The 17,898-nt window shown below is 49.3% G+C and overlaps 1 protein-coding gene across 1 annotated transcript; it reads left to right on the top strand.

The window, feature by feature from the left end:
* The first annotated feature begins 1,726 nt into the window (after window positions 1–1,726).
* Window positions 1,727–2,815, top strand: LOC113566382. Its single transcript, XM_026991682.1, has 2 exons — window positions 1,727–2,377; window positions 2,467–2,815. Exon 1 carries the CDS (start codon window positions 1,800–1,802, stop codon window positions 2,367–2,369), a length of 570 nt encoding a protein of 189 aa, XP_026847483.1. The 5' UTR covers window positions 1,727–1,799; the 3' UTR covers window positions 2,370–2,377; window positions 2,467–2,815.
* The last annotated feature ends 15,083 nt before the right edge of the window (window positions 2,816–17,898 follow it).

Genomic DNA, 17,898 nt, shown 5'->3' on the forward strand with positions numbered 1-17,898 from the left:
GGGCTCTCGTCGAGTGTGACAGCGTTGATGGTATTGATTGGGGAAGTTGACCTCAGCGATCGCTTTGGCCCGCCACTCAAATCCGCTGTGTACGTCTCGCACTCCCCTCCTAGATTCCGACGGTGGATGTGGATCACCACTTAACTTAGACTCACTCTGGGGGCAGGCGTTTCTCTGCTTCTGTATGCACTTCACTACACTCTTCGAACCGTACCGGGTATCACTTCTACGTTTTAGCGGGGTTCAATTTGCGCGCGCGACCACTCATCTGCGAAAGATCCCGCTCCGTCGCCGCAGCCTCCTTTTATAACCCCGCCTCGGCGTTGGTAACATTGCCGTCTTCTGGTTTCCACAGCATCCACAGCCGGGCCGGCAGCGTGATCCCATGACCTTATTTGGTCATGCATCGGACCACTGCCGGCCCGATCCCGCCGTCTCCTCTGCTCTCTCCTCTCCTCTCTGGGGGTCCATGGCCCCTTCGCCGCATCCGGATATCCGCGGGTATCCGGACTGACGTTCGCCTTATACGGCCAGCCATCAGCCTTATCCGGCCGTTCCTCAGCCTTATCCGGCTGTGCTTCGGTCGAATTCGGCCTGTGGGAACCGCGGTTCCTCACAATCCCTATCAAGAGTTATGGGGTCTGCTACTTGTACGTTACCAAAAACGTTGTTGAAGAATTTCGAATGTGACACAAACTTTCTCAATTCGAATCCTCCTTTTTGTGAATGTCAACTATCTCCTTCATAACTCTTACAGCCGTTTCTTCGGATGAAAAACAATGAACCAAATCATAATGGCATTTATATTTTTCCCGTATTGAACAAGGCCGGCGAACATTTGGCTCCAAAGGTCATGACCTGCATTTCATACTCATTCATCTAGTTGCCTGGATTCTTCCTCCATCTATCCTCCTTTCGAATTATGACTTGGGGGAACATTTCTGCTATATCAGCGCAGACTCCAATCGGTTACTGTCATCAGGAATGAGGTACAGGGACTCTTGTGCACCAACCAGCATGCCTACTCGTAAATTTCATGTGTGTCATTCTAGTACAGATTATACATGTAAATGTCATGTGTGTCATTCTAGTACAGATTATTCATGTACAAAATTTCAATTTTCTATGAGGCTTGCTCACAAAAAATCGACTGTTTTCCTTGCTGGGTTAAAGGCAATATGGCTAAACAAATCTTGTCCGATTCTTACGCGTATTTGCACAATTGGTATATTAAGCATTCGAGGTAGCGAATTCCTGTTCACTCATTGACGGTATCCTCCACAGCTTTATGCGATTGTATTACAAAATTATTGGATCGATACTTTTTGAACGCCTACTGAGTTGGCTTACAATTTTTCTTACCTATTTTCTGATTTGGTAAGTTGAGCAGTAGTTGAATGAAGATTCTTTTAAGCTACTGACATGATCCCCGGCAGTTGTACAGGCGTATGGAGCAATCTTAAGCGATGCCAAAATTATTTTGGATATTTCTGTTGTTGGTAAGTTAATAAGTAGAGGAATGCAAATCCTCTTGGGCACTGACATGATTCCTGACAGTTCTACAAGCGTCTGCAGTCCTCTGATGCTATCATGCTCTACCGCCTTGCTAAACTTGCTTTCAAATTCTTTCTGTTATTTCCGCATTTGATAAGATCGGAAGTAGATTTTGAAAATACTTTCAAATAATATACGGCAACCTCCACAGGTTTATGTACCACTGGACTGCCTTCTGGTCCAGGCGTGTGGTGCGTCGCTACCTTTACCAGAGCGACCTCGCTGTCTGGCAGAAAATCTACGGGATGCCGGATACCGGTCAAGTCGTCTTATTTAATGGTTGGCACAAGTCAAGCAGGGTCGTGTGCGACGTCTGTCGGATGAATCGCGTGGGTCAATTGATTGACCAGGCAAAAGTATGCCTGGATATGGTGCTACTGTCTACCGCCAATGTCAAGTACATTGACCGCATATTGGCTGCACATATTCGGGGTGTCACCGTGCGCGTTCTCGCCAGCGACAAAATGCTCGCGGCTAATGGGCCAGCAATGAAGCTACTCTGCGCCTTGAGTGTGCAGGTGCTCTGCTACTCAATCGGAGTAATATTCGGGTACAATTTTGCTATAATAGACAGTGAAAAGCGATCCCTGGAGATAGAGGCCAAGCAGGATACGGTCCACACGAGTCTTTGGCGACTAAGGGGTAACATGAAAGGGTGTCTAAACTGGATCCTACTGGCCGCGTTGCAGAAAAGTGATTATAGGAATGACAATCGCCACTACCAAAAATTTTTTGATGAATGGAACTTCTTATATTCTGTCACACCGTCCTACTTCATAGCATATAATTTGCGTTCACCGCAGCATAAAGCATAGATCAATTGGTTAGTTAGTTATGTTTTCATCTCCGCTTCAACCGTTATATAAATATACAACGTAACCCACCTGCTTTTCCTTCTGTGACGACTGCTAGGAGTGAAGCTGGAATAGTCGTTGGATAATTGAGCCCTCGATCCGTCCACCAACAATAAAAGGAATAAAAGGAGAATTCCACCCCAGCAAGCACCGGTGGATAATTCCCAATTTCCAAGATAAGTACGGATTCCCCATCTGCCCATCTTCAGCGCCTCCTCACCTCCTGGTCCCAGTCGGCCATACATATATATACGTGCCGCTTCTTTCCTTTCACCGTTCTATCGACGGATCCATATTATCGGCAATTCCTGGCGTTCTCCGCTTACTCGAATTTTATCCGCCGACTCTTACGTATACCCAGCACCCGTATACACATACACATCAGCATATTATCGGTGAATAACAAGAATTTATTTTGTAGATATATTTGGAAAAAAGATATGTTTTCCTATTAGTGAAGTGCAAGTGCTGACAAAACCTATGTTGCAGGGCTGATGCAGGGCTGTTGCCATGGCTGATCGCAAATGCTCCAGCATCCGACATCTCGCTTCCAAAAATGAGGGCATGTTTTACCAAGGTTGCCAAGGTCTGAAAAGCACGCAAGTGTCGCTGAGCGCGTGCAAGCCGATAGCCGAACCCTTCTCCAGCCCTTGCAGCCCGAAAATAGCCTTAAGGTAACGTCTTGTCGTAATTTTGAAAATATTGAAAATTCTCGATGATTGGGATACGATGGTCTTTGCGCACCATTGACGAGAACATCGAGTTGAATTCTGGCCAATCCATGTAGGTTCCACCAAATCGAGGAAGCTGCAACTCGGGCATTCGAGAACGGCCCCCAATATCATATGCGAACAAAGACGAATTCTCCTCGAGACTATGGCGAGCCGTTGAATGAGCGGTATTAACCGTGCGAGCAGCCATCAACTCCCGCGACAGTGATATAAACTTTATTGCGCGAACTCCAAATTGCAAGTGTAGCTTGCCTGCCATTGCAGCTCCGATCGCTAAGTGCAGCTTCGCTCGGCAGACGTGGGTAGGCCGACACAAAGCGGAGATGACAAAGAGCGAGCTTGCAGAGAACGCTTAGCAGGGCAAGCAAGCGCAAAGCTTTAACAACCATTTGAGTTACATAGGCATTAGTAATAAATATAATAAGCGGCTGAGGGCCAATAATTGCTGCATCACTTCTTTTCCACTCACGTTTTCTTTTCAAAAGGAACTGATCTCGTGCTGCCCATGCCTTATAAGTGCTCGTGCCGGTGCTCACCGTTCCATGTAACGGTGCTTTAAATGGGCCCTGAAAATTTAGAATAGTTTTTTTTAAAATAAAGAGACCGAAAAACTTGGGTGACTGCAAATTTGTATTTTACTACGACGAAAAAAAAGGAGTGCGTGCGTTCGTTTTCATAGATTTTTCTCGACTTCTCTTCATACATTCAAACAATTTCTTCTGCGCCTATCTTACCTACGGTGGCAAAGCTGGGCGAATTCGCCAAGAGCGAGAGAGCGAGCTTTTATTGCGCTCCCGCTTTGCCCATGCCAAACTTACACTAGACTTCATAAAATACGATCTTAATAACAATTATTATACGCCAAATGGCGCTACACCGGCCCCGTTGAAGGCCTGAAAGGCTTCAAACCAGTGGCAGAAGCGCCAACTTGTGGATTGGCCTCCTGTACGTGGCTCCGCTGCTCGTCCTTAGGTCGACCACTCTGACCCTTCCGTCCTGCCCGGCGGTTGTTTCGACCACCCTTCCGAGGAGCCACTGTTGAGGGGGCAGGTTGTCCTCGGCGACGATTACGAGGTCGCCTTTCTTGATGTTTGGTTCCTCCTGGTGCCACTTTCATCTTATTTGCAATCCCAGCACATACTCCCGGGACCATCGCTGCCAGAACATTTGCCTGGCTGACGAGACAAGCCGCCATCGCTTTAAGCAGCTCAGACCCTACTGGTCCGGGGTCCTGGGTGCTGGGGGTGCTATGAGCGGCCCGCCTGTCAGCAGGTGCCCGGGAGTCAGCGCGTCTCCGTCGCTTGGGTCTGGGCTTAGGGGTCCTAGCGGGCGCGAGTTGAGCGCTTCCGACTGCCCGTAGGAGTAGGCCCTTGGCAGACTTCACACCGGCCTCCCAAAGTCCGGCCATGTGCGGTGCTCGAGGCGGTATGAAGGCGAACTCGCACCCGCTTCTTGACACAAATTCGCGTCTGCTTCCGCTTCTATTTTCTTCCGCAGTTCGCTGAAGTGGCGACTTGCTCCGACGAAATTTGTCGCGTTGTCGCAGTTCACGCGTTGCGGACATCCTCGACGACCGACGAACCTTTGGAATGCCAACAAGAAGGAATTAGTCGTCAAATCGGAGACAATTTCTAAATGAACCGCCTTGGACGCAAAACAGACAAATAACGCTATGCAGGACTTATAAGGGGGCCTTCCACGAATTTTCAGACTCGTATAGACTGGGCCACAAAAATCAACGCCACATACTGAAAATGGGCCGAGAGCATGGAGCCGGTCTGCGGGTAAGTTGCCCATCATTTGGGTCTGGAGTAGAGGCTTGCATTTAAAGCAACGAATACACGAGCTAACTGTCGCCCTGCAGACCGCCTGAGCATTCACTATCCAAATGAGCTGTCTAAGGATACTCACGAGTGCTCGTGGGCCGGCATGAAAATTCGTTTGATGCAGATAGCGAACGTATGTCTGCACAAACTGCGAGCGTTTTGTCAATAAAAAAGTGAATCTTGGCATTATATGACATAGGAGCGTTAACTAGTCGCCCCCCAACTCGCTACAACGAAAAAGAGCACCAAGTCCCAGCCTCTTTATGGATGAAGGGATTCAAACGCTGAAGACTGGGGCCTATTTGAATTGGATTCACCAATACCAAGCAAGTTGATACACGACTCCTCCCTACGGATCTGTAAGCGCTGTGCTAAGTCCTCAGTTATAAAATTGGTTTGAGACCCCGAGTCAAGCAGAGCTCGGGCCAAAACATGTTCACCATTATTTGTTCGGACGCTTACGATCGACGTAGCCAGAATAACTCTATCCATAGCTGTCGCATGGAGAGCATGCGAAGTGGAAGGTTGATTCTGATTGGGAGGAGGAGAAGAATTCTCTGGGGGTGATGGTAACGCCAGACTTTTATTCGCCACTGTGTACCTATGCAATAAGTTATGGTGTGAGCAGCCACACACTCGACACTTTTTAGCTTTGCATCGTAATACAGAGTGGCCTGGCTGCAGACAATTGATGCACAAGGATGCAGTTTTTGCGAATTCGAACCTTTGCATTACTGCCAGCCGACCAAATGGACTGCAATCTGTCAACAAATGGCCTTTCGCATTGCAGTAGTTGCATTGTTGGTTTTTGGTATTCGCGGTGGAACACGCGAATGAGCTCCGATTATGCGGCTTGCTTGGCACAGCTTTCTGCTCCTGCTTTGGTTTGTCCGAATTTTCGGCCGAAAGATGCTGATGTCTGCGATTAAGCAATTTTTCACAGTCCGTCCAAAACGGCAGTTTGTCATAATCGAGCTGTTCTTCCCATTTCTCTTTGGTCACCGGATCGACTCTGCTCAAGACGAGATGAATAATCATCGCATTCGAGATCTTTTTATCATCGCCTATCGACAACAACGAACCATATATGGATGAGGCGGTATCGATAAGGTTCCTTAAGGACGATGCTGATTGCTGGGTCATTTTGGGAAGATTAAATAGGGCATCAATGTGATTTTTAAAGATCAGACAATCATTATCGTAGAACCGTTTTAAGCTAGCCATTGCTTTCTCGTAGTTGGTCTCGGTTACTTGGAAAGCCCTAAATGTTCCCAACGCTTCACCGGAGAGACACGAAAGCAAATGGTTGAACTTTTCGATAATTGGAATGCTTTGGTCATTGTGAACTAGAGTCTCAAATAAACCTATGAAGTTTTTTAAGTCCGAAAAGTTGCCGCTGAACTGCGGCAGAGCTAACTTCGGAAGGCGAGCACGAGTTGGGCCACCATAAGCTGGTACTGCCGGTATTGTCTCATCAGTTGTCTTTAATGCGCAAATGAGAGACATTAATTTTGCCTTTGTGACAATTGAGAGTTCTTCCAACTCGACTCCAAATTCATCGTCATGTCTATATGTTCAATCTTCTCTTGAAGTTCGCGTGCCGTGTCAATGCTACGCATCAGAGTTTCGAGTCTGCACTCGAGCTCCGTCAATACCAGCGGAATATCCCCCGCTTCTAAACGGTCCGCTAATAAACGAATGCATTTGACACGGCAACTGCGCTTTTTCTTCAGCTCTTCAAGGGCGATATTGTTGGCTTTTGAGGTCATATTGATTCTCAATACAAGCAACTGAAGGCGAAAGATCGTTTCTAATAATCGTATTTAATGCCGAGGCACTCAATGAAATAATGGGTGCAGATAGCGAACGTATGTCTGCACAAACTGCGAGCGTTTTGTCAATAAAAAGGGAATCTTGGCATTATATGACATTGGAGCGTTAACTAGTCGCCCCCCAACTCGCTACAACGAAAAAGAGCACCAAGTCCCAGCCTCTTCATGGATGAAGGGATTCAAACGCTGAAGACTGGGGCCTAACTTCGTGCCTTTACGAACCCTTTCAATTAGTTCTTGAGACTCATATTTCTGTGTTATTTCGACTATTTTTAGAAACGCCTCGTCGTATTCTACGGATGACTAATTTTTCCAAAGTTGAGACTTTTGTCTTTGCATTTTCGGATGAAGCGGAACACGAAAACGAACACTCTTAGCAGTTTGAGGTGTGACGAGTATCCCTCGATTACATCCACTAAATAATTTGGCTTGGCCGCGACGGTCAGTCCGACCGATTTCTTCCGACTTTCCATCTGTAGCTCTTCTTCGGAAAGCTCGAAGTGTGGATTTCTGGGCCAACTCTCTTCTTCAAACTTTAAGAACTCTGGTCCACCAAACCAGATCGACTGCACGATTTCCTCTACGTCACAACCTCTCGAAACTATGTCTGCTGGGTTCCGCCATGCCGCCACGTAGCTTCACTTGACCACTCTTGAATCTCCGCTACTCGGTTCGCAACGAATGTTGACAACGACGAAGGGTGGGATCTGATCCAATGAAGAGTAACTTCTGAATCTGACCAGTATATCATTTTCTCAATTGGAACCTTGAGCAGTGATTTGATTCGGTGACAAAGGTCTGCGAGAAGATGAGCGGCTGGACATACATATATATACGTGCCACTTCTTTCCTTTCACCGTTCTATCGACGGATCCATATTATCGGCAATTCCTGGCGTTCTCCGCTTACTCGAATTTTATCCGCCGACTCTTACGTATACCCAGCACCCGTATACACATACACATCAGCATATTATCGGTGAATAACAAGAATTTATTTTGTAGATATATTTGGAAGAAAGATATGTTTTCCTATTAGTGAAGTGCAAGTGCTGACGTTTTGTCAGGTTGCAGGTTGTTAGGTTTTCTATGTTGCAGGGCTGATGCAGGGCTGTTGCCATGGCTGATCGCAAATGCTCCAGCATCCGACATCTCGCTTCCAAAAATGAGGGCATGTTTTACCAAGGTTGCCAAGGTCTGAAAAGCACGCAAGTGTCGCTGAGCGCGTGCAAGCCGATAGCCGAACCCTTCTCCAGCCCTTGCAGCCCGAAAATAGCCTTAAGGTAACGTCTTGTCGTAATTTTGAAAATATTGAAAATTCTCGATGATTGGGATACGATGGTCTTTGCGCACCATTGACGAGAACATCGAGTTGAATTCTGGCCAATCCATGTAGGTTCCACCAAATCGAGGAAGCTGCAACTCGGGCATTCGAGAACGGCCCCCAATATCATATGCGAACAAAGACGAATTCTCCTCGAGACTATGGCAAGCCGTTGAATGAGCGGTATTAACCGTGCGAGCAGCCATCAACTCCCGCGACAGTGATATAAACTTTATTGCGCGAACTCCAAATTGCAAGTGTAGCTTGCCTGCCATTGCAGCTCCGATCGCTAAGCGCAGCTTCGCTCGGCAGACGTGGGTAGGCCGACACAAAGCGGAGATGACAAAGAGCGAGCTTGCAGAGCTTGAGTTACATAGGCATTAGTAATAAATATAATAAGCTGCTGAGGGCCAATAATTGCTGCATCACTTCTTTTCCACTCACGTTTTCTTTTCAAAAGGAACTGATCTCGTGCTGCCCATGCCTTATAAGTGCTCGTGCCGGTGCTCACCGTTCCATGTAACGGTGCTTTAAATGGGCCCTGAAAATTTAGAATAGTTTTTCTAAAATAAAGAGACCGAAAAACTTGGGTGACTGCAAATTTGTATTTTACGACGACGAAAAAAAAAGGAGTGCGTGCGTTCGTTTTCATAGATTTTTCTCGACTTCTCTTCATACATTCAAACAATTTCAAACGCCTATCTTACCTACGGTGGCAAAGCTGGGCGAATTCGCCAAGAGCGAGAGAGCGAGCTTTTATTGCGCTCCCGCTTTGCCCATGCCAAACTTACACTAGACTTCATAAAATACGATCCAAATAACAATTATTATACGCCAAATGGTGCTACACCGGCCCCGTTGAAGGCCTGGAAGGCTTCAAACCAGTGGCAGAAGCGCCAACTTGTGGATTGGCCTCCTGAACGTGGCTCCGCTGCTCGTCCTTAGGTCGACCACTCTGACCCTTCCGTCCTGCCCGGCGGTTGTTCCGACCACCCTTCCGAGGAGCCACTGTTGAGGGGGCAGGTTGTCCTCGGCGACGATTACGAGGTCGCCTTTCTTGATGTTTGGTTCCTCCTGGTGCCACTTTCATCTTATTTGCAATCCCAGCACATACTCCCGGGACCATTGCTGCCAGAACATTTGCCTGGCTGACGAGACAAGCCGCCATCGCTTTAAGCAGCTCAGACCCTACTGGTCCGGGGTCCTGGGTGCTGGGGGTGCGATGAGGGGCCTCGACGACCGACGAACCTTTGGAATGCCAACAAGAAGGAATTAGTCGTCAAATCGGAGACAATTTCTAAATGAACCGCCTTGGACGCAAAACAGACAAATAACGCTATGCAGGACTTATAAGGGGGCCTTCCACGAATTTTCAGACTCGTATAGACTGGGCCACAAAAATCAACGCCACATACTGAAAATGGGCCGAGAGCATGGAGCCGGTCTGCGGGTAAGTTGCCCATCATTTGGGTCTGGAGTAGAGGCTTGCATTTAAAGCAACGAATACACGAGCTAACTGTCGCCCTGCAGACCGCCTGAGCATTCACTATCCAAATGAGCTGTCTAAGGATACTCACGAGTGCTCGTGGGCCGGCATGAAAATTCGTTTGATGCAGATAGCGAACGTATGTCTGCACAAACTGCGAGCGTTTTGTCAATAAAAAAGTGAATCTTGGCATTATATGACATAGGAGCGTTAACTAGTCGCCCCCCAACTCGCTACAACGAAAAAGAGCACCAAGTCCCAGCCTCTTTATGGATGAAGGGATTCAAACGCTGAAGACTGGGGCCTATTTGAATTGGATTCACCAATACCAAGCAAGTTGATACACGACTCCTCCCTACGGATCTGTAAGCGCTGTGCTAAGTCCTCAGTTATAAAATTGGTTTGAGACCCCGAGTCAAGCAGAGCTCGGGCCAAAACATGTTCACCATTATTTGTTCGGACGCTTACGATCGACGTAGCCAGAATAACTCTATCCATAGCTGTCGCATGGAGAGCATGCGAAGTGGAAGGTTGATTCTGATTGGGAGGAGGAGAAGAATTCTCTGGGGGTGATGGTAACGCCAGACTTTTATTCGCCACTGTGTACCTATGCAATAAGTTATGGTGTGAGCAGCCACACACTCGACACTTTTTAGCTTTGCATCGTAATACAGAGTGGCCTGGCTGCAGACAATTGATGCACAAGGATGCAGTTTTTGCGAATTCGAACCTTTGCATTACTGCCAGCCGACCAAATGGACTGCAATCTGTCAACAAATGGCCTTTCGCATTGCAGTAGTTGCATTGTTGGTTTTTGGTATTCGCGGTGGAACACGCGAATGAGCTCCGATTATGCGGCTTGCTTGGCACAGCTTTCTGCTCCTGCTTTGGTTTGTCCGAATTTTCGGCCGAAAGATGCTGATGTCTGCGATTAAGCAATTTTTCACAGTCCGTCCAAAGTGGCAGTTTGTCATAATCGAGCTGTTCTTCCCATTTCTCTTTGGTCACCGGATCGACTCTGCTCAAGACGAGATGAATAATCATCGCATTCGAGATCTTTTTATCATCGCCTATCGACAACAACGAACCATATATGGATGAGGCGGTATCGATAAGGTTCCTTAAGGACGATGCTGATTGCTGGGTCATTTTGGGAAGATTAAATAGGGCATCAATGTGATTTTTAAAGATCAGACAATCATTATCGTAGAACCGTTTTAAGCTAGCCATTGCTTTCTCGTAGTTGGTCTCGGTTACTTGGAAAGCCCTAAATGTTCCCAACGCTTCACCGGAGAGACACGAAAGCAATTGGTTGAACTTTTCGATAATTGGAATGCTTTGGTCATTGTGAACTAGAGTCTCAAATAAACCTATGAAGTTTTTTAAGTCCGAAAAGTTGCCGCTGAACTGCGGCAGAGCTAACTTCGGAAGGCGAGCACGAGTTGGGCCACCATAAGCTGGTACTGCCGGTATTGTCTCATCAGCTGTCTTTAATGCGCAAATGAGAGACATTAATTTTGCCTTTGTGACAATTGAGAGTTCTTCCAACTCGACTCCAAATTCATCGTCATGTCTATATGTTCAATCTTCTCTTGAAGTTCGCGTGCCGTGTCAATGCTACGCATCAGAGTTTCGAGTCTGCACTCGAGCTCCGTCAATACCAGCGGAATATCCCCCGCTTCTAAACGGTCCGCTAATAAACGAATGCATTTGACACGGCAACTGCGCTTTTTCTTCAGCTCTTCAAGGGCGATATTGTTGGCTTTTGAGGTCATATTGATTCTCAATACAAGCAACTGAAGGCGAAAGATCGTTTCTAATAATCGTATTTAATGCCGAGGCACTCAATGAAATAATGGGTGCAGATAGCGAACGTATGTCTGCACAAACTGCGAGCGTTTTGTCAATAAAAAGGGAATCTTGGCATTATATGACATAGGAGCGTTAACTAGTCGCCCCCCAACTCGCTACAACGAAAAAGAGCACCAAGTCCCAGCCTCTTCATGGATGAAGGGATTCAAACGCTGAAGACTGGGGCCTAACTTCGTGCCCTTACGAACCCTTTCAATATCTTCTTGAGACTCATATTTCTGTGTTATTTCGACTATTTTTAGAAACGCCTCGTCGTATTCTACGGATGACGGAATTTTTCCAAAGTTGAGACTTTTGTCTTTGCATTTTCGGATGAAGTGGAACACGAAAACGAAGGTGTGACGAGTATCCCTCGATTACATCCACTAAATAATTTGGCTTGGCCGCGACGGTCAGTCCGACCGATTTCTTCCGACTTTCCATCTGTAGCTCTTCTTCGGAAAGCTCGAAGTGTGGATTTCTGGGCCAACTCTCTTCTTCAAACTTTATGAACTCTGGTCCACCAAACCAGATCGACTGCACGATTTCCTCTACGTCACAACCTCTCGAAACTATGTCTGCTGGGTTCCGCCATGCCGCCAAGTAGCTTCACTTGACCACTCTTGAATCTCCGCTACTCGGTTCGCAACGAATCTTGACAACGACGAAGGGTTGTCCAATGAAGAGTAACTTCTGAATCTAGGTTAGGTTAGGTTAGGTTCAGGCGGTAGCCTGGGAGAGTGATGAAACCCTCCCAAGCTCACTTGGTCCTGTAGAAGGTCCGTTGTGGTGCCGCATGGGCGTGTGCCCCTTCCCAGTGCCTAGGAACCGTGGAGAAACAGGCTGTTGCAAATTAAGGGCAGTCCCATCCGGAGGCTTGGATGAATCTGGACAAGGTCCCCGGTTTGATTTCGGACAGGTCCGAAATGTCTGTGAGGAAAGCAGCCCCGAGAAAACGAAGACGACGATTTCCAAGGGCCGGGCAGTGGCAGAAGAAGTGGGGGACCGATTCCTCTTCTTCCTCGTCGCGACAACTCCTGCAGAAGTCGTTATGAGGGATTGACAGTGTAGAGGCATGAGTGCCAATCTGCCAGTGTCCCGTAATGGCTCGAGTAACTGCAGAGCACTGTGCTCTGCTGAGCCTATACAGCTCGGCTGAGCGCTTCTTCGATCGATATGGCCATATCAATCTTGAGATTTTACAGGAAACTGATTGCTGCCATCTCCTATTGGCATTTTGCTCAAACAATTCGTGCGTGAGGAGCCTGCACGTAGCCAGAGGCATCGCTACCTGCTCCCTCTCCATAAGGAGAGGAATTGTAGTACCCTGCCTTGCTAGCTCGTCGGCGGCGTCGTTCCCCTCGATGTCCCTGTGGCCTGGGACCCATATAAGGAAGAGGTCTAACTGATCTGCGATCTCGTGCAGAGACCTGCGTCAGTCATTTACAGTCGCTGAGTTCGACGATATTGAGCCTAGAGCTTTAATAGCTGCTTGGCTGTCCGAGAAAACGCACACTAAGTGCGTGTCTAGAAGTAGTTTGGAGACGATGGAAATGGCCTCCTTGATGGCTACAACCTCCGCTTGGAACACACTGCAGTGGTCCGGGAGCCTGAAGCAATGACTGATGTTCAGCTCGCTGCAGTAGACTCCGCCTCCCACTCGACCGTCTAACTTTGAGCCATCAGTATAGAAGTGAACCGCATTTGCGGGTCCTGGTTCGCGGACGCTTTCCACAGTCTGGCTTCTCTCATTCTGAGTGCGGAAAGTGTTGCCACTTTCTTTCCCATGAGATCTATGGGGAGGAGGTCCAGCACAGTATCCAGGGCTTCCCCTGGAGTAGTGCGTAGCCCGCCAGTTATGCATAGCTCTGCCATGCGTTGAACTCTGCTGAGTTTGTTGAGGCATGTCCTTTTGTCTAAGGCTGGCCACCATACTACCGCTCCATAGAGCATGATCGGTCGTATGATGGTGGTGTAAAGCCACCGAACTATATAGGGGGTCATTCCCCATCTTAGTCCGATGGCTTTCCTGCAAGTATAGAGGGCTACTGTGGCCTTCTTTACTCTATCCTCTATGCTCAATTTCCAATCGAGCTTTCTATCGAGGATTAGACCAAGATACTTGGCGTTGTTGCTGAAGATTAGCGCTTCCCCACATAGTCTTGGGGGAATCAGTGCCGGGACTTTGTACTTCCTAGTGAAGAGCACCAGTTCCGTTTTAGACGGGTTGACGCCTAACCCGCATTTGTCTGCCCATTTTGACATCTTCATGAGAGTGCTTGTCAGGCACTCACACAGCGTCTGCGGGAATTTACCCGAGAATGCTATAGCAACATCGTCCGCATACGCCACCACGCGGCAGCCACCCCCCTCTATCTCCCGCAGCAGTTCGTTCACTGCCACGTTCCATAGGAGGGGCGAGAGGACTCCGCCCTGCGGGGTGCCTCTACTGACAAATCTGGTGGACGTTGACGTCCCCAGTGATGCCTCAACCGTCCTGCATTGTAGCATCTGATCGATCAGGCTCACCGTCCGGGAGTCAACCCCCAGGTCCGTCAGTGCACCCGTGATGGCGGTCGGTAGGATGTTATTAAAGGCGCCTTCTATGTCCAGGAAGGCTACCAGGGTGTACTCCTTACAGTTGAGGGACGCTTCTATGATCGATGTGATCGTGTGTAGGGCCGTTTCGGTGGATCTTCCTTTCCGATAGGCATGCTGGGAGTCTGAGAATAGACTAGGCGGAATATTTACCGTGAGATGCATCCCCAAAAGCCGTTCCATCGTCTTCAGAAGGAAGGACGATAGACTTATGGGTTTGAAATCTTTGGGGGCAGTGTGCGAGGGCTTGCCTGCCTTGGGGATGAAGACGACTTTGGTATGAAGCCAGGTTTCCGGGATATATCCATGGGAGAAGATTCCCTCATATATCCTTTTGAGCCAATTAGTGCCTTTTTGTCCAGCGTGAATCAGTTGGGTAGGGATGGTGCCATCTGGTCCCGCGGATTTGTATGGTTTGAAGCTTTTTATTGCCCAGGAAATGTTCTCCTGGCTTAGCAGGTTCATGATAACACTTGAGGCAACGGAGGGAGCCGCGATGTAGTGTGGTCTGTTTTCATCGCAGCCGGGAAAGTGAGTGTTAAGGAGAAGATTTAGCGACTCATTGCTGGACGTTGTCCATGATTGGTCGGCGTTCAGGTTCAGATTCGTTCAGATTAGTCTTCGAGAGAACTTTGCGCAAGCGCGAGGGTTCCGAGTTATTCTCAATGTCGCTACAGAACTTACGCCATGAGGCGCGTTTGGCTTTCCTCAGTTCTTTATTGTAAACTGACAGACTGGCCTTGTAATCGGCTGTAATCAGTTCTGCTCAGCGTTTTCGGCCTTAGCTTTATTGAAGAGTCTTCGGGAGGCTTTCCGGAGTTCCCTCAGTTTCGGATTCCACCATTCAGGTTTCTTCCGGCCTCTGCTCTTGCTAGAGGGGCAGGATTTATCGAGCGCCTCATTGCAGGCGTCGGTAAATAGTTTAACAAGATGAGTCGTGGCTTCCCTGGAGATCTCCTCCTCAGGTGGAGTCGCAGGGAGAACACGACAGAGGTGGTCTGAGTACCGAGCCCAGTTTGTCCGCCTAAGGTTCCGAAATTGAGCTGGTCTCGGTAGTGAAAAAGAGAATACGGTTTCCACTTACCTGTGGTCCGAGAAGGAGTGCTCTTCCAGGACCCTCCAGGATACGATGTTCCCGTGTAACTCATGAGAGGCAAGTGTGAGGTCCAGGACCTCCTTGCGGTTTTTAATAATGAAGGTGGGATCACTCCCCCTATTTAAAAGGACCATTTGAGTGGTCAGTAAATAGTTGAAAAGGTACTCACCCCGGTGTCCTTGGCCTCGCAGTCTGTGATTAGCGCAAAAATAAGTGCAAATCTCTTTTTGCAAGGATGCAGGTGCGAGTTTTACCTGCGGAGTCAGCTACGTATAGCTTATAGTCAGGAGTCCTCAGACCAGAGACCCTGTTTCCGAGGATCCAGGGCTCCTGAATGAGGACTACGTCGGCTCCACCCTTGGCTAGGTGGAGCAGGAGAGCAGCGCATGCTGCCTTACAATGGTGGAGGTTTATCTGCAGGAGTATCAGTGACATTCCTGAGGTGCACCTCCACCATTGTCCTGTCGTGGTCGCTCTCCGAAGAGTCCAACTCATCCGCGACCCCGATGTGTTTGAGATCCCTAGTGAGATCGCTCACGTCTGACACGTAACCATCTAAGATGTCATCACTGATGCCACGTCTGGCACCGCAGGCTGGATCTCCGGGGGCTCCAGGTCTGGCTCGACCGTCGGCTGCATGCCTTTGGAGTCGGACTTGTACGGTACTACGACTACCTTCTTGTAGCCGTAGTCCACAGCGCCCTTCGTGTCGTGGAGAAGTCTGACCGACTCCTCGTTCAGGACGAGGATGATTTGGCGCCTCTGCCCGTTGCTCTCCTCTACCTTGGCCACCTTCCAATCGGCTGTGGGAAGGTGGGGGTTGCAACCTGCAGAATCCGAAGAATCTTATCCGGCTCTGCAGGCTTCGCCGAGACCCACGCTCTGGCCCTCGGCTTGCTGGGGATGTCCTCCCACTTCACGACCTCCAGCTGGGCTCCTGGGTAGACCTCCTTGAACGACGCTACCGCCTTCGCGTAGAGGGCCGCCGAGCGAGCATCTTGGCAGGCGATGGCTTTCACCCTGCCTTGGTGCCACCCGGCGTCCTCACACTTGGGCGGTGGTTCTCCATTCTCCTCCAACTCCTGGAGGAAACGGTCTTGGAGCTCGTTTTCCACGAGGTGCCACTTGTCCCTAGGGATCTGCCCGTCTTTAGAGCCCCTGTCTAGGACTCCAATCAGGGTTTTTCCCCTCGCCACCTCGGCAAACGAGCGGTTGCTCAATGTCTTTGTCCTCTTGGCCTGTTGGGCTTGTGTGGCGGTGTCCTCCGCCGAGCGTTGCCGCTTGCTTGGGGCCTTGGCTGTGGCCTTGCCAGCTTTGGCTGGCTGGTAGTCGGGCAGGACTGTCTTGGCCCATCGCCGCGATTCGATTCCCTGGGCAGACGCCAGGAATACCGGGTCGTCGTTGCCCAGGATGAAGGCCGCACGTCTTTTGTCCTGAAACTTGGGCCTATCTTTCGAGGCAGAGGCGCCGCCTGCCGGGGTTGTCAAGGGGTTCCCGGTCCCAAGGGGTCCGCCAGACGCGATATCGCTCTGCATGGTCGCCCCCCCGGTAACCGGGTCGCCCTTGGGGCCCCCCGACGTGGATTGGCCCGATTGGCTTTTCGGTCCTCTCCTCACAGCGCATGCTGCCTCGAGACGGTGGACCGACTTAGTCTCCTTCCCCGTCTTTTTGGGCACTGGTTTCCCAGATGCCTTTGTAGAGGGATGGTCTTTTCCCTCCGGCACTTTAGGAGGAGTGCCGTGCTCCTTTGCGGTGTTTTTTGTTTTAATATTTAAATTTGGCATATTTGATCCCACGAGTAGGCGGGAAGGGGTTAGTCGCCCGGGGCATAGCCCGCGTGCCCCGGGAAGGTCTGGAGGTCCCAGACAGGGACGGCAGGTATCCAGAGTCCGCATATAAGCGACCGAGCACCCCCTCGGCCATGCATCCCTCGGCATATGACAGTGTCACCTTGGATTGGGGTTATTTCACTGAGAGTTTTCATCTCTCCGCCCGACTACAATTAGCCGGCATCCTGGCAGAGACATGACCGTACCAAGACCTGTTTCCAGCCGCCCTCACGGGGAGATTATAGTCGCACTTCCGCCGGTGTGTACAGTTACGGCGGGTGCCGGTTCGCTCGTGCCCACCTGTATCCTATGACGCGGAGCACAGTCGCCTTGGATCCAGGGCAAGCCATGAACCCGAGGCGCCTGTGCCCCTTTCCGAGTCTACAGTTGTGACGAGCCGACCCGACATCCGTTTATCCCCCTATAGCACCCGACGGCTGACGGCCGTCTGAATCTAACCAGTATATCATTTTCTCAATTGGAACCTTGAGCAGTGATTTGATTCGGTGACAAAGGTCTGCGAGAAGATGAGCGGCTGGACATACATGTAAGATATTATTTAGAGTATTGTTTATTCGTATTATTATCGCGGTGGCCTGGTATGTGTGCTTACAAAAGTTCTTAATGTTACGGCTTATTTCTGCTGATTTTCTGCTGCTGCTTGAGTCGCGTCCGTATGCTGCTGTTCTCTCCTTTTCACTCTTCGCTCTGTTCCTCTTCTTCTCTGTCTGCTGTTGATCTGATGCTGTTACTACTGCTGTTGCTGCTGCTGTTGCTGCTGCTGTTACTACTGCTGTTGCTGCTCATCAGCTGTTCCTCTGCTGCTGTTATTACTGCTGTTGCTGCTCCCCGCTGCCCCTTCAATAGGCCAGCTGGCCCACTCCTTCTTACACTCGGTCATCCTGATTAGTCATCAGT

The sequence above is a fragment of the Drosophila persimilis genome, unplaced genomic scaffold (assembly GCF_003286085.1).
Source record: "Drosophila persimilis strain 14011-0111.01,24,50 unplaced genomic scaffold, DperRS2 tig00000684-arrow-arrow-pilon, whole genome shotgun sequence".
NCBI lineage: Eukaryota > Metazoa > Arthropoda > Insecta > Diptera > Drosophilidae > Drosophila > Drosophila persimilis.